The sequence below is a fragment of the Canis lupus genome, chromosome 21 (genome assembly GCF_003254725.2).
Source record: "Canis lupus dingo isolate Sandy chromosome 21, ASM325472v2, whole genome shotgun sequence".
Classification (NCBI taxonomy): Eukaryota; Metazoa; Chordata; class Mammalia; order Carnivora; family Canidae; genus Canis; species Canis lupus.
The window spans coordinates 10,299,493-10,320,399 of NC_064263.1; the positions used below are offsets into that span (position 1 = coordinate 10,299,493).

Below are 20,907 nucleotides of genomic sequence, written 5' to 3' on the forward strand. Positions count from 1 at the left end.
TCCCATCTTCTCTGCGCCTGCGCGACCGGAAAATTCGCGAAGGTTCCTGAAGCGGAACCGGCCGTTTCCGGAAGCCGGCAGCCGCCCCAGCCGGCAGCCCGCTGCCCTTCCCGGCGTGTGGAGCAGGCCCGCGAGCGGCGGGGAGAAGACATGGCCCTGCTGTGCTACAACCGGGGCTGCGGCCAGCGCTTCGATCCCGAGACCAACTCCGACGGTGAGAGCGCGCCGCCCGCCCCGCGCCCGCCCCGGCCCGGCAGGGGGACGCCCTTGGGCCCAAGGGCATGTCGGGGTCCCCGCGGGCCGGCGCCGCGCTGCCCCCGCCGGGCTTGCCCCGCGCCGCCCGCCCTCCCTCCCTCCCTCCCCCGCGGCCGCGCCGCCCCGCCCCGCCCGCCCGCGACCCGCACTGCCGGCTCCCACGTGGCCCGCCCGCCCGGCCGCCCGGGACTCGCCGGGAATTAGAACCTCGGGATTCACTCCCGCCCCGGCTCCTCGGGGACAGGTCGGCCCGGGCGCGGGGCGGGGCGCGGGGCGGGGCGGGGCGGGGGGCGCTGAGCCGCGAGCGCGCGAGCGCGTGGGGTCGGGCCCTGGCGGGGTTTTTCTGAAAGTTTTGTTTCCCGCTTGTTCAGCCACCCGGCTCTTATAAAGTTACTTTTTTTTTTTTTTTTTAAGCGTGGTGGGTCGTGAAGACCGCCCTGTACCCGTAGGCCGTGTTGCTCCGTGGCGGGGTGCGCGGCCCGTGGTGGCCCCGGGGGCGGGGCGGGACCCTCCGAGGCAGCGCTGTGCCCTCCTCGGGCTGGCGGCGCCCGCGTCCGCCGCGGGGATGCGAGTGAACGGGCCGGACGACGTGCAGTCCCTGCGCCCGAAACGTGAACGGGGAAAGGGATAAAGCGAGTGGATTCTCGACGGTGGTGGCAAACGACCGCGCTCTGAGCACTGCAGCTGGCACCCGTGTGTTTTCCGTGCGCCGGACGTCGGCCTGTCACCTAGGACACGCTTTAGGGTTCCAGCGCCCCTTTACAGTGTGTAGGGCCGGAGCCGTTGGAGAGCCCCGGCTTCCGCCTGGTAGCAGCGTGGGGCCTGCGGTGTGAAGGAAACCAAAACCTGATAGATCTGAGGTACCTGCCTGGCGCGCAGGCGAGCTGGGGACAGGGTTAGAATGGGAAGGCCCTGGCAGGACTCTGTGAGGTACCGTCCAGTCTCGCAGTCCGTGTACGACACTCACGTTTCTATCATGGACGTTTTTATCCCATTAAGATGGACTTCTTCGAAAAGAAGATTGTGTGAGTTCAGTGGATGACAGGATTGAGGAATAAAAGGTTTTAAAGCCTTTGCTGTTGGTAGCCAAGGTAAAGGGTAAAACTTGCCTTAGTATCTGCGCTGTTTACTTTAATGTTAAGTGGAAAGACTGAGGCTTTGTTCCCTAAGACAATAATGTACCACAGTAAATGTCTGTGTAGGGTGTTCTATACCGGCCGGAAATTAGGAAGTAGATAGAACCATTTTTTTGGAAGCAAGTACCGTGTGTGTGTGTGTGTGTGTGTGTGTGTGTGTGTGAGAGAGAGAGAGAGAGAGAGAGAGAGAGATGGTATAACGCCTGGGAAAGAGATGAGAGAGAGGGGAGTGGAAAGAGGAGTAGACGTTCAGGGATTATGGGATCAGCAGGTACTGAATTCATCAGGGGGCTCCCAAAAGGTTGTGGAAAGTGTAGTTGCTTTATCAAAATGGGGGTTAGAGACTTAATCCCAGTAAGGTGTTTGGTAAGTTAAGAAAATGGAAATGGGAAGTAGAAGATAACAGCTAATAGCAAACTGCGGACTTGGTTAGGAGAAAGTTTTTTACAACGGCAGAAGTCTGACCTTTGGGCAAAAATAAAAAGCCTGCCTTCGAAGCTGATAAGCAGGTTTTAGTTTGAAACACAGACTAAATGTTTAAAGGAGGTACGTTGGTATTTTTCACATATTAAACAGTTAACTCTGCAAAAAGCACTGCTTCACAGTTTTTTATTTAATTCCAATTTGTAAGGAAGTTGAATCAGCTACTGAGAGGCAGAGCCAGAAATTGAGCCAGGGTCAGACCCAATGAGTAAAGCCCTTGGCTCCTAACTGCTACAATATAGTTCCTCACCGCTAAAATAGAGCTGAGCAAAACCTGTAAACCTAGTAAAGGCCAGAGGAAAATAACCATCTGCTTGTTTTATACACACGAAAGCAGTAATTTTCAGATTTCATTCATACTAGTTGTAGGGTTAAGACCTGACTGACTCCTGCCGTTCTGCCCAGACTGACCACTGTGATGATTATGCCTCTTAGTATGTTAATGCAGTGTGCATTTTATGCCTCTGTGTGAGTTTGATATTTGAAAAGACTGTATTTGTTCCCTCTTTGATTCTGTTCTCAACTTTCTCTTACTCACCTTCTGTATATTCATTTCTACTTTGAATCTCCTTTTTCAGCCCTTAAATTCCATTGCTACCTATAGTTTCTTATTCCGTGGATTTACTTACTGTACCATGAAAATACCTGACACTTTTTTGCTCCATTAGCCTAGCAGAGTATCTATATAACACCTGTTTACTAAGGAACCATTCTGTTAATATAGGGATAAGAAGTACCAGGAATCAATCATTTTAAGGCAACAACAGGCATCAGAGGTTGTAGCCAATTAAAAGCTAAGCAGACAAGAAAGTTGGGGCAAAGTAGCCTTATAAAAAAAATTGTACAGATGTGGAACTCACCTGCTTTTTCTAAGCTCCTGATTGTGTCTAGTCAGGAAGTAATTGTTTATCATCATCTGATTTTTTAAAAATGTGACATTTCGGGATTGCCTGGGTGGCTCAGTAGTTGAGTACCTGCCTTCAGCTCGTGGTGTGATCCAGGGTACGGGGTGGAGTCCCACATCAGGCTTCTTGCAGGGAGCCTGCTTCTCCCTCTGCCTATGTCTCTGTCTCTTTCTCTGTGGGTCTCTCATGAATAAATAAGATTTTTTTAAAAATGTATTTTATATTGTAAACTGTACTGAGCTTATTTTCATAAGTGTTAGTGAAAATTGATGGTGTAATGGGTGAGGGGGAGGGAAATACAGTGTAACAGGCAGTGACAACCCTGAAAATAGACTGTGAAACTTAAACTTTTTAATGAGGTTTGTATCTAGGTATTGACACCTGTCTAGGAAAATTAAAATAGCAATTAGATAGTACATCTCTTTTTACAGTTTTGAACCTATCCTTCTAAAATATCTTTTTAGAGAATCTCTTGGGCAATCTGTGGATCGATGTACATAGAACACTTTGGTTTGATAATATTTTTGTAAATAGAATTGGAAGGTGATGGTCAAAATCATGGAGCTTGAAGTTTTGGTTCTAAACAAGTTTAACTATAAAGACTAGAGGAATAAAATGCAATTTGTTATACTTGCACTGTTCTGTATTATTTTTGTTTACAGTTGTCATACTCTTGAATTAGAATTTTAACTATTACTATTTTAATATGATATTATATTAAGCACTATGTGCCATGTTAAACTCACACATTTGCGAATTCTTAAGGAAAAGCAGAGTATTACCTGCATTTGGAAAAAGGATTAAATGTTAACGCCTGAAGAAAATCATGATTTTTTATTCTTTATTATAAAGTGTATTTTTTCCCTTTCTTTGTTTTTTACCAGATGCTTGCACGTATCACCCAGGTGTTCCAGTCTTTCATGATGCCTTAAAGGTAAGAGCTTGATACATTTCAGTCTTTTCATATCTGTATATTAAATTTAGAGGTGTAATACTGAATCTTTATTTGCTCATCTTTTTTTTGTCAACTTGTGACTTCTTGCTTTCTTAATGACCATTTTGGGATGCTGATCTTAAAGTCTTTCCCAGTTACAAAATTCTTTCCTTCCCAACTCTCATTTTCTGTACTCTTCATTTCTTCACTTTTTAATCTTGAGAGGAAGTGAAAGCAGTTGTACTGAATCTTAGTTTCTTAATCTGTCAGGCGGCTACTGTGTAATAAGAGCTGCTTTGAATTTTAGCAAAGATTGTCACAAACAGTAAAGGGTGCCAATCTGAGGTACCACCTGTTTTCCACCTGTACTTGATGTTCTGGATAATTAGAGAAATAATAGAATGCTGCTTGACTAAGTTTTTCTTGGTGTATTTATTGATCTTTTAAAAATTTATGATAATACAATAATATCTCAAAAGATAATATATATCTCAAAAGGAAATGTTGCAGTGTGGCCGCCATGGTTTTAGATTTTGGTAACCAGTCTTACATGTTTAAATATTGTTGATGCCTTTTGAATTTCTAATTATACCTTCTAAGGAGTAGTTGGATCCTTTTGGTAATTATCTGTTTGATAGCCAAGTGTTAATAAAGATATATAATTAGATAACAAGTTTATGTTAGTCTGGTTAATTCGAAAACAAAACAGCCATTCAGTAGGGCAGGTTAAGAGAGCTGATTCTTCCTTAGGTCTTTTTAACTGTTTTACAAACTATTTTGGGGATGGAATCTGAGTAAAGAAAAGTAAAGAAAACAAAACAGCCATTCAGTAGGGCAGGTTAAGAGAGCTGATTCTTCCTTAGGTCTTTTTAACTGTTTTACAAACTATTTTGGGGATGGAATCTGGTTCTGGGGAATATTTACTTTTACAGAAGAGTGAGGGGACTTATCTTTCCTAGACTGCCATTTATTCTATGTTTATTTTTCATACTGTATGTTTTTCTTTCTTTCTTGTAATATGTTTCTATCCCTTAACCAGAGACATACTTCACCTTTGTCTTTAGCTTCCTATTCCTCTCATTTCATTTGTTTCTATCCTTAAACATCCTCTCTGTACCAGTGGCTTCTGCAGAATGTTTGCATTTCATTTGTGATTGAAAACCAGTTTTTAAAGTGAACTCTTACCCAAAAATAGCCTGCATCTGAACTTTGCTGCTGCTAGTAATATCACAAACTTTCTAGTCATTCAGTCCATTGCTCTTTTTTTTACTACCCAACTGTTAGTCACCCTGTTAAATTAATCTTAATGATTTCACTCTGAAGTCTTCTTGTTTCTTTTTCCCAGTCCTGCTGTTTATTATTGTCTCTATAAACATTTCTTGAAGACCTGTACTTTCTGACACTGTTGAATTTCACAGCGCAAATACATAGACAAAAATAGATAAATCAGTATAATATCCACTGTTGCCAGTTTATTGCCGAATAAGAAGTTAAATATTGCGGGCAGCCCTGGTGGCGCAGCGATTTAGCGCCGCTTGCAGCCCGGGGTGTGATCCTGGAGACCTGGGATCAAGTCCCACATCGGGCTTCCTGCATGGAGCCTGCTTCTCCCTCTGCCTGTGTCTCTGCCTCTCTCTCGCTCTCTCTGACTGAATAAATAAATAAATCTTAAAAAAAAAAAGAAGTTAAATATAGCATATACAAAAGAATATTTTAATATTCAAATTAGAAGTGACATAGAGAAGAGAGACTGTCCTTCTTAAGAAATGACAATCTTATACTCACATACTTCAATTTATCCTTCATTTTTTTGTTTTATTGAGGACTGCCATAGATCCCAGATTAGCATTTGGGAACAACTGGTATGTATCATGTACTGTATTCCAGTATCCCCAGAATATCTGCTGTAATTCTTTATATGTGATTAAGATAATAAAGCTTTTTTCCATACAGAATAACTTTTCTGATGACTTTATTATCAATGCAACTAAATACTATATTTTAAGATTAAAGTAGAATTTCATTTATATCTCAATTCAGAGTAAAAGAATTCAATTTCAGAATAAAGGAAAAATTGAATTATAGTAAATTTAACATCTTTCTTTTTTTTTTTTTAAGATTTTAGTTATTTTTTCATGAAAGATAGGGAGGCAGAGACACAGAGGGAGAAACAGGCTCCATGCAGGGAGCCCGATGCGGGACCCCATCCCAGGACTTCGGGATCAGGCCCTGAGCGAAAGGCAGATGCTCAACCACTGAGCCACCCAGGTGTCCCTTAACATTTTCTTTAAAATAATTTGGAAAAAAAAAAATAAATAAATAAAATAAATAAAATAATTTGGAAATGCATAGTGTGAAAAAAACCACTACCAAATTCTTCATGCAGTATATTGAGAAAAGCAGTGAGGTCCAGATAGATATGTGCAAATCCTAGCCTTTGGTCTAATTTTAAAACATCCTAAGTCTTGAAACTGCTGCTTTTGTATTTTTTTATTCTCTATACTACACTGGAATTATAGATGACAGTTTAAAGCTTTTGGTAAGCTACTTGATACTTTGTTTAAAAATCACACATGGCATTGCAATATCTAACTTTATGCTTGTTGCTGAAAAGATCATTTAACTTTCAAAGATCTAACAATTCAAAAAAAAAGATCTAGCAATTCTTAGGCTACTATGCTCATCAATCTGTGTTGTTCTGAAAATAGAATGCTTATTGTTGGGGAACACCTTCAGTGAGTGAGTTCTTTAGAAACTGAATTGTAATTAATATTTCTAATTTACTGGATTTTTAAAGTAAAGCACTTCACTTACTCCTTAGATCCTTTAAAGTTTATGGTATTTTTAGAAATTATAAAATGTTTCTCTTCAGAATCAAGTACTAGTCTTGAAAACAGAAGCAATTTTTTTTTTTTTTTGCAATTTTTTTTTTAAAGATTTTATTTATTTATAGAGATGCAGAGAGAGAGAGAGGCAGAAACACAGGCAGAGGGAGAAGCAGGCTCCACGCAGAGAGCCTGACGTGGGACTCGATCCAGGGTCTCCAGGATCACGCCCTTGGCTGCAGGCGGCGCTAAACTGCTGAGCCACCAGGGCTGCCCAGAAGCAATTTTTATTTCCCTATCTTAAGGTACTTCCTTTTGTGATCAGTCACAACACAAATCACCTTTAACATTGGTTAATTTTTTTAAAATCAAAAACTAAAAATCATTTCACTTGATTAGATGAATCATTTATAACACTTTCCAACTGTGGAATCTATATATGTGCTAGTCACTGCCAGATTCCAGAACATAAGTGCAAATAGACTCTTAGTGGGTTGTAGTTCTATGCAAATTGAATTTGTAGTTTTTTTCTGTTTCATAGGGTTGGTCTTGCTGTAAGAGAAGAACAACCGATTTTTCTGATTTTTTAAGCATTGCGGTAAGTATTTTTTTTCCTAGATTATCTCCTGAAAAAGTAAAAATAATGGGAAGCTCCAAATTTTAGGAATCTAATTTTGGACGTCTACTGAATAGTCTGTTAACGTGCAGATAGAACCTTTCTTTTAAAGTGGAGCTCACCTCCCTTGACAGTCTTTAAAATAAGGAATTTATCTGTTTGAGAGCTAAAAGTTTCACAGTATTAATTACCCACCCATCAATTTTGTTTGTCCTTGGTATAAGTAGTCTTTAAAGTACATCAAGAAGGAGGTGGTAGGCAACAATTCAAAGCATTTTTATAGTAAGTGAGGAATAATAGTATTTATCAAACCTACGATACTCTCAAGATAAACCATTTATTTTGTGTATCCTTAAAGTAAATAAAAGCTGTTAATGAAATGATATGCCTTTGAAGTTACAATTTCAGGGATGTTACAGTGCACGTATGACTCAGTAGAATGTGGAAAAGGTAGCTAGCATTTATCGACCATTTACTACCTGCCAGATTTGACAAATACTCTATTTTACTTAATCTTCTCAAAAAATTTAAGTGCCATTGCCTCCATTTTACTGGTGAGGAAGCTGAAGTTTAAAAAGATTAACTTGCTCAAGGTTATATAGCTAGTAAGTAGAAGAACTGAGGGCTCAAATCAAGGTCCTTCTGTGTAAATAATTTGTAGGATTCCATGTGAGATTTCCAGAACTTGTTTACCGTAAAAAAGTTTATGCTGTGTATAAGTAGATATTTATGAAGTATAATTTAAAGGCTTCTTTTAAAATACACTAAGATGTGAGAACTTTTTTACAAATATTGCACATTTGGAGTTCTGTTTTTAGTTTCTTAAAATAAGTGTGTGGAGAATGCATATAATAGAATGTATTAATAAAGAATTGAAAATAATTTTTCTACCATTGCATGTGAAACAATGATAACTTTTATATTTCCTAACAAACAGGGCTGTACAAAAGGTAGGCATAATAGTGAGAAGCCACCTGAGCCAGTCAAACCTGAAGTCAAGACTACTGAGAAGAAAGAACTTTCTGAATTGAAACCCAAGTTTCAGGAGCACATCATTCAAGCCCCTAAGCCAGTAGAAGCAATAAAAAGGCCAAGGTACACCTCATACACTTGTATATTTTTGTCACGAGTGAATAATAGCATCTGTTCTTAGTATTTTGTGATTTCACATACCATTTGTAGTTGTTATGTAGGTCACCAACTTTTTATCTATTTGATTTTCCCTTAGTATACCTTCCATTTGTATTTTGTCTGCAGCTTGAGGACATGTACATAGTAAACTTTCATTGAGTATTTGTTCAGTGTATTATCATAATATTATGTCAAAAGCAGAAGAGCCACACATCTTTCTTGGGACTTGACATGTCTTTTTCACTATGGCATAATGAAATTCTAGACAGGAATTGTCAGAGAATCAGTTTGAGGTGAAAAAGAACTTTAGAGGCCTTCCTCTTTCTTCTGTCTTCTTGACTATCTTCTAGGACATTCTTGACAGAAGGATGTTTAGTTTCCTTTCAAATAATTCTAGTGAAGAAGAATTTACTTTTAAAGTAGTCCCTTTTATTGTTACTAAGTATATATTTTTCTTCATATTGAGCAAAGTTCTGTCTTTCATTTGTCCATATTTTGTAACTTAGAACAAGCCTAATCACTCCTCTTTTACTTTCACATGCCTGAAAACTGATTTCATTATAATCATTAAATTTTTTGTTTATTTGGTTTAGATGGCTGATCTATTAAAGTATGTTTAAAATACCTTTTGCTCATTTTGCAGTAGAATTACACAGATTCTTCATACTTATCTCTGATCAACTAAACTCTATTTTACATTCCCATATATGCATGTTGACTGCCACTGTTAAACCAGGCCTCTTTCATGTTGCACTTGAGTATTGTTTTAGAACCAAAGTACAGGGCAGCCCAGGTGGCTCAGTGGTTAAACGCCGCCTTCAGCCCAGGGCCTGATCCTGGAGACCCGGGATCGAGTCCCATGTTGGGCTCCCTGCATGCAGCCTGCTTCTCCCTCTGCCTCTCTCTCTCTCTCTATGTCTCATGAATAAATAAATAAAATCTTAAAAAAAAGAACCAAAATATAAGACTTAGAAAACAGATGTGTTGGTCTCAAATATGTCCCCAGTTGATATTTGTATTCCCATGATGGACTTCATGGTTTTCATGACTTTTTTCCCTTTATTGATCTTAAATAAGTTTAGAGCATACTGAATAATACTGGACCTGAGAGACTTTTTGATGTTTGTTCATTCAACCAGACTACTTAAACTGATTTTTATTCCGTCTTCACCTCATCCATAATCATCAGAGACTTTATCAAATGACTTCCTGGCTGATACACCAGTTATAAAAAATTATAAGGAAAAGACAATTTTGGCATGGCTCATTCTTAAGTATTACAGTGGTGCCTACTATAATTATCAGTATGAGTTAATATTTACTTTAAATGATGAACTACTAATTAAGAAGTGAGAGAAATTAAGTATTTTTCCCTAAATTCATTTGGTAGTATTGTAGAGATTATGGAAATACAGGTTTTTATGTACTTTGTTAATACTTCCGACATCTGCCTACAATAATTATTTTCATTAGGGATGTGGAATGTATAACCTAGGATTTCTGTTTTATTGTTGCATTAATATTCTTAATACTTATTGAATGGCTTTAAATAAATTGTACACATAACACTTAACCATTATGAAATGTTAGGGAGGTCTTGTTATTCATTTTTAACCCTACTGAAATTACCTTGTGATATAATTCTGATTTTATGGATGCATGTAAACAGTGTCCACATCAAGTGAATTATCTCCAGTGATAGGAATATGGATTCACGTAGTACGTACTTGTTGCCTGTTAATTGTATGCTTAGCATTTTGCTTAGGTGTGGAATGTAAAAGTACTTCATGGTCCCTTCTTGGCAACTTGGATTCCTAGTATTTACTCTTTTCTCATTAAACTTACTGATTAATGACTTACCATGTTGGTAATAGCATGATTATTGGAGACTTAATTTTTTTTAAATTTGTTTACTAATGAGGTGGGAGGGAGAGAGAGAAAATCCCCAACAGGCTCCACTGACTCAAGACTCAGTCTTACGACCCTGAGATAGTGACCTGATCTAAAATCAAGAGTCAGTCATTTAACCGACTAAGCAACCCAAGTGTCTGGAATTTAATGCTTTTATATCAGAATTTTTCTGTTAAAACGTAAAAGTGTAAATACGTAATAGCATGTATTTGTAAAATACTATTTAATAGGAAAAAATTCACAAGGCATTGGTTTTTTTAATAGATTCTTAGTGTATTTATTTTTAGTAAAAAAAAAAACATGCATATGTATATATTTTTGGAACATCAATAATGGTAATAAAGTTTAAAAATTCTCCAGCCCAGATGAACCAATGACAAACTTGGAATTAAAAATATCTGCCTCCCTAAAACAAGCACTTGACAAACTTAAACTATCCTCGGGGAATGAAGAAAGTAAGAAAGGTAAGATTTTTATCTTGTAACTTTTTTTTGTACAATTAACCAATTATCTAAAAGAGAAGCAGTATAGTTCACTATACATAAATATTGAAAAGGTAGCACAATATAGTAAAGAATTTGTTTTTGTTTTCTAAATACCAGTAATACCACAAAATGAATTGTTAGTTTATTCTGTAACGTCTTTATTAAAATGAGAAACTGTTAAGCATTTTTTCTTCTATCATTCATTCCTTTTAACTGTTAAATTTATTTGATAATTGTAAATGTGCATGATATAAAACATATTCAATATATTCTGACCTACACTCAATACCATGGAGGGAAGTAGTACCCCTTTCATGACTTCTCTTTTACAGGGTTAAGATGTTGGATATTGTATTGCATTATAGAATAGAAATGTGTCATATATCATTTGGGGACATGGGCAAAACCTAATCACAGTAGTTGATTTCTTACTAGCTTTTTATATATATTACCTGAGAGGTCATGTAGAAAATTTAATAACTTAAAATTGTTTTAAAATATCGGTGTTTTTTAAGGTTACTATTTTTTTCAAATACTTGCTTTATGAAGAAGGTTACTTAAGAATGACACTAAAGTTATTTTAATGTTTCTAATTTGATTTTCTTTCCTTTTTATTTTTAGAAGAGGACAGTGATGAAATTAAGATTGGGACTTCATGTAAAAATGGAGGGTGTACAAAGGTATATATTGTAAAATTTGTGTTGTGTCATGGAAGTAAAATTTAATTTTGAAGAAGAGTGCAATTTACTGATTGAATTCAACAAACATTTGGGTGCCTATTATGTCTTGGTTGGTGTGCTGTGCTGTGGATTAGGGCTGTGAACATGGATAAGAGATAATGTCTGATGAATATTGTATCTGACAGAATCATGGGAATAAGTAATTCTAATTCAGTCGGCATTTCCTGAGCACTTACTGTGTGCCAGACATTGCTTGGGGGCTGGAAATATAGTATAACTAAAAATTTCTGCTGTGTGGCGCTTATTCTAATTTAGAGGGAAGGATAACACATTGGTATTAAATATAAATTCAAATTGATATGAAGAGAATTCAGTAGAGAGTATAGCTATTAAATAAGGCTGTCAGGAAAGTTCTTTTGGAAGTGACACTAAGCCAGAAATGTAAATAATGTGGCAGGTGAGTTATGTAAATCTCCAAGTTGATATGAGAGCAGAATGTGTGGAGCCCTTAGAGCTTGGTTTTTCAAGAAATTAAGAGAAAGGTCAGTGGGGCTTGGTCAGCGGTGTAAAATGTGAAAGGGGTAAATGAGATAGGCAAGATTATGGCTATCCTTTCAGGGCCCAGGGAAGGGTTTGGGTTTTGGGGAGGGGGTGGATTTTTTTTTGTATTTTAAGGTATAATGGGAAGACGTTTTCTGTTTTAAGGAGGGTTTTAAAAAATATCTCTTTGGCTGATAATATGACAAATACAATGGGGCAGTAGGGGAATTGGAGGAAGGAAAACCAGCCAGGATGCAATTGTGGAAGACCAACTAGTGGGATTAGAGAGTATTCTTTAGAAATGGTTCAATGTGGGATATATTCAGACATCTCAGTAAGGATTTTTTTCTACCTATGTAAAAAATTGAGTGCCCTCCAGCATCTCTAAATTGTCCTTTTTTCTCCAGGGCACTGATCACCATATAACATGCTGCTGCTTTTGCATGTGTATTTTGCCTATGATCTATCCCAGCTGACTTTCCCTTCCCTTCTTCCTCTCATGTAAGGTTTACAAGGACAGAATTTTTGTTATTGTCGTTTGCTGTGTCTTGAATGCTTTAGAACACTGCCTGCCTGGTTTTATGTCAAATCATGCAGAATGAATACTATTTGGAAATACTAACAGGACTTACTAATGAACTTCAAGTGAAGGGGAGTTGGGGCTCCAGCAGCTAGGTGACTGTTGACACCATTAACCAAGAAGGAGAAAAAGAGGATTAGGGGAAGTTTGTAATCTTCCCTCATGTTAAGTTTGAGATCACCTTTCTTATTTAGCGATGGAAATGATAATGTATTCATATATATGTAAGGTAGAAATAGAGAGTAAGTACTAAAGTACTGGATTGCAGGAGACTGTGCAAGTGGTGAAGTGTTTGCAGGGAGATCAGAGAAAAACTGTCTCAGATGAATTTTGAAACATGAAGTCCATCCTGCAAATGGACAAAAAGGAAAAGGATATCTCAAGCAGAGGTGATAGCAGTATACAGAAAACAATGAACAGTAAATAATAATGGCACAAAATTTGTTGGTGTGGAGTTAAGATTAGAAAAGTAGGGACCAGATCTGTCTCAAAACGCTTTTACAGTGCTCAAAAGTTAGATTTCACTGTAGGTTATAGAGGTCATTATTATCTTTTTTATTGAAATAATAACATTAAAAAGTATACAGATTTCAGTAAATTTATAGCTCAAGGGATTTTCACAAAGTAGAGCCCTCCTTATACCTTCTCCCACTTACTATTTTCTCCCAAAAGTAACGTTTTTCTATCAGTAAAGAGTCATTCTGCCTATTTTTGGGCTTAATGTGAATAGAATCATAGACCAGGTACTCTAGTACCTGTCGTCTTGGCTTAATAAAATGTGTATTGAGAGTTATCTTTGTTGCATGTAGCCATAGTTCATTTTCATTGTTTCAAAATAATGTCCTTGTGTGAATGTTGCCAGTTTACCCTTTCTATTGTCCTTTAAATTTTCTGGTTTGATGCTACTGTGAACATTTTGTGCCCAACTTTTGGGACACATGGATACATTTCTTTTTAGGTAAATGACTAGAAAAGGAATTATCAGACCATAGTTTGTGTACAACTTTAAGGGATACTTGCTCATAGATTTCTTCTTGGATGGTTGTATTTATACATCTGCCAGCAGTATATGAGGTTGATTTTGTTTGTTCTACACCTTGGTGTAACACTTTGTAACATCAGTCTTTTATATTTTAGCCATGAGTGTATAGTGTTCCCATTGTGATTTTAACTTGCACTTTCCCAGTGATGAGGTGGAGTACCTTTCTTTATTATGTTTATTGGTCACTTGGATATCCTCTTTTGTGAAATGTCTAAAAACTTTTACCTGTTTTTCTATCAGTTGGCTTTTTCTTACTGATTTTAGGACTTCTTTTCTTTAGCCAGAGATAGATGCTATGCATTTTCATTGTCTTAGTAATGACTTGACAAACAGAGGCTGTTTAATGAAATCCAATTTGTCTGTTTGGTTTGACTAGTGCTTTTCGTTTTCCTTTTAAGAAATCTGCCTAATTTAAGGCCATCAATATTTTTTCATATGTAGAGAGGCACATTTAAATGTACAAACCACCTGGAACTGATAACTATGTAAGGTGTGAGGTAGAGAAATTAATTAAAATCTGTTAGCATAGTCTCATTTTCTAAAATCTGGTGATCCTGAGGAAGGTTAGCAAATTAAAATGATAGATATTTTCAAGGTAAATTGACAGGGTTTCATGCTAGAAAACATGAAGGGAAGGAGAGGAAAAACTGCGGAGGACTTTTTTTTTTTTTTTTTGCTTTGGAAGACTAAATGGATATGGTGCCATCAAATAAGGTAGGAAGAAGAGTAGGAGTGGAGGGGGCAATACTGGTTAAGTTCAGAATCTAACCTTGAGTTTTGTGTGCTTATGGAATCTCCTTAGGAGATGCATACAGGCAGTACATTGGATTTACCAAAAGTAAATATACAGAATTTTATTTTCTGTACTTGTAGGTGGTTGCTATAAATACCAAAGTAAAAATAAACTACTGGCTGCATCTGTGTTTTATTAACATAACTTTTTGTGAATTCATCTGTAGAGCCTTCACCTACAGCAGCAATGGGGCCCGGATCTTCCAGACAAACCCTGGATATATTTATAGGTCTGCAGCTCATTTTACCCTTCCTAGGGATAAGAAATCAACAACACCCTAGAATTTCCAGAACTGCTTCTTAATTTGTAATGCCCACACAGAGTTTCCTATACATATAAATCATGCTATATATAACTCTGTTTCTATTGAGAATACTAATGCTTTGGTTTCAGTATTATTCTATAAACTTAGATACATGAATATGCTTGAGTTGTGACCTCATACCTGACAGTGTGAAAGCATCTTAATATATCCCATTGTCTACTTTACTATTTGCCTTTTTCACAGGAAAATAAAACTTAAGCATATCCAAAAAGGAATCATTTTTCAAATTCCTTATTGGAATGGCCTGGGGTGAATTTATGAAAAATGTTGTAGGTAATTGTTACTTCTTGAGCATTTTCATAGTTCTTAGAGGTCACCAGTCCTACAAATATTTATGAAATATAGCATTGAGATGTGAAGCTTATTTTTTCCTCTTTTTTTTCTCTTTTAGACATATCAAGGTCTACAGAGTCTTGAAGAAGTCTGTGTATATCATTCTGGAGTACCTATTTTTCATGAAGGGTAACTTATACATGACTAATAAAAACTTCATGGTAGAGGTTAGAAAAGTTAATATGCCTATAAATATTATTTGCCATGCAGCATTATTGGGTATTTTATTTACATTGTTACATAGTCTTCAAAATACCCTAGATTGTGGATTTTGTCTTTTTACATGTCAGATAACTGAAACAATGATTACAGTAAAGTGGCCATTGTGATTCAAACTTGATGTTTTTCCTTATTCCCTAAATTTTCAATGGGATACTCTATTTGGATTGGATCGTTTTTAGTTTGAAGGACTTTTCTGTGCATTGACAGACTTTGAGAATTTTAGCCCTAGAGCACTAAAACACCAGTATTGTGTCATCCAAAAAAAGCCACACTTTCCACAGTCCTCATTGGAGATCTGGCCCCTCTTTTGTTTTATGCTATAGTCGATAGAAATACAGTACCATGTTAAAATCTTCCACTCTGTCGAAACCTTTGGTCATACCACTTTTGGGGAATTTTATGAGGAATCTGGATGTGAGCTATTAGTGAAAAGCGGATTTGGAATTTCGTGGTTTTAAGCATCTTTACTCAGGAGCTCCAAAACTGCTACAATAAATGGCATTCTGGTTTTAAAATGATTAGTCTTCTGATAGTTTTAACTCTTTAGAGACATAGACACTTTGTAGAATACTACAGTTCACACACTTACTTAGCTTTTAAAATTACATTGTCACTGTACTGCTTCTGGACTTAAGTGGTTGTAAGATTTTTATTTCTGAAGTTTTTCCATGATAATTTAAAGGATGAAATACTGGAGCTGTTGTAGAAGAAAAACTTCTGATTTCAATACATTCTTAGCCCAAGAGGGCTGTACAACAGGGAAACACATGTGGACTAAAAAGGATGCTGTAAGTAGCCTTTAGCCTTTTAAAAATAACATATCGGGATATATTTATCTGAGTCGTTTTTTAAAGATTTAAGATGATTTTGTCTTCACATTTAAAAAAACAAACAAACTACTTTTCTCTCTCTCTCATAGTAAAAGTTTGATGTGCCTAAAAGTTAAAATTGAGTCAAGCTCCCAGAGCACTACCCTTTGCTCAAAGCAGCCATTGTGTATGACAATGCAAATATGCAGGTTTTTGTGAAATAGTAAAGCCTCTGCCAAAATTGAAGCATGTGTTTCTGTAATTCCATAGTTTCTTCCCACTTTTTGTTTATTAAAAATCACTTTTCTACTCCTTCAGTGTTTGATCACTTAGACTTCTGATTCTCTTTTGGTCCTTTAAAACTTGACTCAACCATTTGCAGCGCAAAAACACTCCATCTATTGGCCAAAGAGAAGGATCGCAAACTTGTTCCAATTGTCTTGAATGCCTCTGCTTGCTACGGGGTAGTTTATCAAAATAACAAAAACTTTAGTTCCTACTTCCTGGATAACTTTAAAAAGATACAGGCTATCCACGTAAGTGTCCAAAAATCCCATTAAATTGTAAGAAGGCAAGCAATTTATTGCTCAATAAGTATGTGTTAGCTATTGTAACGTATTTTATAATATATTAAATTAATTTTATGTCCTATATTGGTACTAAAACCCTACTAGCAATGAAGCTTTTCACTATATATGTCTTTTAACTTAAAAAATAATTGTAAATTTTCAAATTGCTTTAGAGATTCATTCATTCTACATTTGAATATTCTGTGGTTTCTGATTTTTAATAACATGCTTTGGTGTTCCTTCAAGTTATTTTAATTCATCTGCTGCAAAACTTGCAGGAATGTTTTATTAACCAAAAGATTCGGTAAAATCTCGCTGTATTTTCTCCAAGGACCATAATTTTGAAAATGTTGTTTTCTGTTATATGCAGAAGTTTTCAGGGTATAACCCTTGATTAATGTTTTTGTTATTTTTTTTTAATGCTTACAGTTACCAAGTATTAAGTATCTGAGCTAGTAGTTAAGGGCAAAAAATGTAAGCGATAGAAGTAATTTAAATATGGTTCGCATAATTTTACCAAAATGTAGATACTGCTTTTTGAACAGTAGTGTCTCACAGTTTTTGCTCCATTGTAACTAAATTGCTTTCATTTACAAAACATCATGATTTGTCTCTTTTTTTAAATAGTCCTTGATAAAATAATGTTCCTCTGGTAGGTAATAGTTATTTCTATAACAATAAGCAAATTATCACTTTTTTCTGCATGTTATTATAAGAGGAAAATTATTTTATAACAAAGAACAGATAGTATAAGTACTCAATTGGTTCCAATTTATAGAAATTAGAAATTTCAATTTGTAGTCAGATTCCAACTTACAGAAAATAAGTGGAGGGTTTCTGTGTGTGAAGTTAAAGTGTTTGGATTTATTTCACCAAGCAAATGTCTTATTTTAGTCTTCATAGAATGTTTTTATGACTGTGCTTAGCAGATTGCAGAGATGTTAAGATACGATAAAATTCATTAGTTCTTAAGTTGTCTTTTTCAATGTATTAAAGCTATGGACATGAAAGAAAAAAATCAAATGGAAGAATAAACATTTTCTTCAGCCATAGGACTATAAAGATTCATATTGTAATATATATGTTTTTTTAAACCTTTGGGAACTTTAGAAGATGTCTTCCCTTAAAAACTTTTTAAGGAGGGGATCCCTGGGTGGCTCAGCAGTTTAGCACCTGCCTTCAGCCCGGGGCGTGATCCTGCAGTCCCATGATTGAGTCCCACATCGGGCTCCCTGCATGGGGCCTGCTTCTCCCTCTGCCTGTGTCTCTGTCTCTGTCTCTCTCTCTCTCTCTCTCTCTCTCTGTGTCTCTCAATAAATAAATGAAATCTTATTAAAAAAAAACAACTTTAAGGACCTCAATTGCACATGGTAATTTTTTCTCAGTTATTTGGCTCAAATTCCTCTTTTTTTTTTAGAGGTTATTTGGCATTTTGTAAACTCATTTTTCTTCTCTTACAGGGGAAAAAAGTTGTTCCATGTAGACATGACTGGCATCAAACAGGGGGTGAAGTAACCATTTCAATCTATGCTAAAAATTCACTTCCAGAACTTAGCCAAGTAGTAGCAAATAGTACATTGGTAAGTACACTAAATATCTTTGAGAAAAAATTGTCTTTGTACATTATTCTCTATGTTAATGTATTATAAAATACTGTGTTTGGGCTGATTTTAAGATTTTTTTTATTTTCCATTCGAAAAAAAATAGTTTGAAATTGCTGTCAGAAACTATTGAAATGAAAATTTCTGCATAGTAGAATTCTTTCTGAAGCATTCTGGAGATACTGTATTAGCTTAGAAGATTTATCGTATTATATAGTACCTAGTTCTCAGTGTGAAACTTCAGTTAATTTTTCTTTTCTGTTAATGGTTTCCTTAAAAAAAATAATCATTGTTGGGGCGGCCTGGGTGGCTCAGCGGTTTACTGCCGCCTTTGGCCCAGGACCTGATCCTGGAGACCCGGGATCGAGTCCCATGTCGGGCTCCCTGCATAGAGCCTGCTTCTCCCTCTGCCTGTGTCTCTCCTCGTGCGCACTCTCTCTCTCTCTGTCTCTCATGAATAAATAAAATCTTTAAAAAAATAATAATAATCATTGTTTTAAATCCTGTTATATCGATTTGTATTTGATCAGATAACCCTGTATATTTTTCAGTTAAATGTGCACATTGTATTTGAAGGAGAGAAGGAATTTCATCAAAATGTGAAATTATGGGGTGTAAGTATCTGTGAATCCAGAATTTTTTCTTATACCTTAAAATGCCTATTTGTACAGTAAAAATAAACTATTTTACAAAACAGTGATGCAAAGTAGGTATGTAACTTACTAAAATGAATTTTAAATGTTTAAATGTTTAAATTCTTAATAAAATGTTTAAATCTGGCTATAAAAATGGCCTTAGCAGCTTGGAGTTTTGATTATTAGCATGGACAAGACCAGTATTTTCCTTTAAGATCGAGGCTTACAGTCATTTTCTGATTTGTTGCAGGTGATTGACGTAACACGAAGTTATGTAACTATGACTGCAACAAAGATTGAGATCACCATGAGAAAAGCTGAACCTATGCAGTGGGCAAGCCTTGAACTGCCTGCTACCAAAAAGCAGGAGAAACAAGAGATACAACAGAATGAGTTGACGGGAAAAAATGTATTGCCTATTTTCAGAATTCTTACTGTATGGTAAAATGGTGGCTTGCTGCTGTCCTCTTTTGTTGTTGCTGTCGTTATTGTTGTTGCTGTTGCTGTTGTTGAATCTGGCAGTTCAGGGTCAACGGTAGGTTCTTAAAAGCCAAAGTCAGTTTATCTTTTCGTGCCTCCCATCTTTTTTAGTTACCTAAGGTTGACTATTCATTTCTCCTCACTTGACAGAAATATAGTTGTGTCCTATACTTGAAAAGCTAGAAAGTAGCTCATAAACAGTTACAGTATTTCTTGGTATACCTTTACGTTTAACAGAGAAGTGTAAAAGAATGTTTGTTTTGTTCACATCTCTTTCTTTATCCCATAATTAGTAAAGCAAGATGGGATGTTGGATTTTTAAGTAGTTTTTTCATGAGTTTGTGTTCCTATAATACTTGAAAACCTTAAAGGAGAAGAAGCTCTGCATTGTTTTATCCTTGGGAAGGTTACTTTTTCTAGAAAGAATAATTCTGAGGTAGCATAGTAGCTAGTTAAAGGGGAATATATGCATTGAATAATAAATTGGAATTTGTTTACAACTAATTAAATTAAAACATTATATCAGTACCTATATTACTTTAAGCACTATGATTTAAATGTATATAAAACATAAGAGTGGAGAGGTATCAGTTTGGTTAAAATTTGCCGTTTTATTAAGACTAAGCAATAATGTTAAACATCTCTTTCCTGATTATTATATAAGGTCTTTGTATGGTGTTATGACTAAATTGCACCTAATTTATAGCCTCCACCCTCTTAAAATCTTTAATTAGTTACATGTAAGAGAAATTATATATATACACACACATATGTGTGTATATAAGTGTGTGTGTATATGTATATCTGGCCTCCCTGATGGAAAACTGTATAAAACCGTAGACTTAAAGGCTTATGAAATACATTTTAGGGTATCAAAAAATTAAATATTTAAGCTTCGCTTTATGAGAAATATCTATTACCTGTTAAATAAAATAGCTTAATTCTTTTGGAGTTATTTTTTAGGCTTTCATGAAAAGCTTGACAATTCTAGGTGATACAGTGTTGTTTATATATTGTACTTCATTAGATACAGGTATCACAGATTTAGATTGTTTATGCTAATTGAACCCATTAAAGGATAGTGTACTTTTAAAGGCAATGCAGAGCTAGCTCACCAAGAAAACTAAAATTAAGAAATGTTTTGAAGGCCAAAACTCTGGCAGAACTTAAGAAATTCGGGTATGAATTATGCAAATGTAGATTAAAATTATTTCCCAAGCCCCTTGAGTGTTTTTCTTTTGTTCTTATAAAGAAAATTTGCATAAGTACAATTTTAGAAGTAAAGGTTTATAAGTAGTATGTCTCACTCAACTACTGTTAGATTACTGAAGGTAGTTATATAATAAATGATTTAGCTGTTATAGAGACATAAAAAAAAATCTGGTAACTGGGCATTCATGATACATGGTATTTTAATGAACTACCATGCAAAACTTTCAGTATAATTAGACTAAAATACAGCATAAAAGTTTCTAGTACTCAGGGTTGTGTTTAAATTTTTAAAAATTATCTTTCATAATTTAAGGACCTGGGTTCATTTGGAGACATAAATCTTGTTTATTGTCTAGAGGAGAGAGATAACTTGATTTGAAGTAATGATTAATATACCTTTTTTAA

General features: G+C 36.1%; 1 protein-coding gene across 1 annotated transcript; it reads left to right on the forward strand.

The window, feature by feature from the left end:
- The first annotated feature begins 9 nt into the window (after positions 1-9).
- Positions 10-20,508, forward strand: CHORDC1 (cysteine and histidine rich domain containing 1). Its single transcript, XM_025419335.3, has 11 exons — positions 10-214; positions 3,664-3,713; positions 7,080-7,136; positions 8,092-8,249; positions 10,557-10,660; positions 11,303-11,361; positions 15,033-15,103; positions 15,879-15,984; positions 18,035-18,154; positions 18,727-18,789; positions 19,061-20,508. The coding sequence occupies exons 1-11, from the start codon at positions 151-153 to the stop codon at positions 19,253-19,255; spliced, it is 1,047 nt and encodes a 348-aa protein (XP_025275120.3). The 5' UTR covers positions 10-150; the 3' UTR covers positions 19,256-20,508.
- The last annotated feature ends 399 nt before the right edge of the window (positions 20,509-20,907 follow it).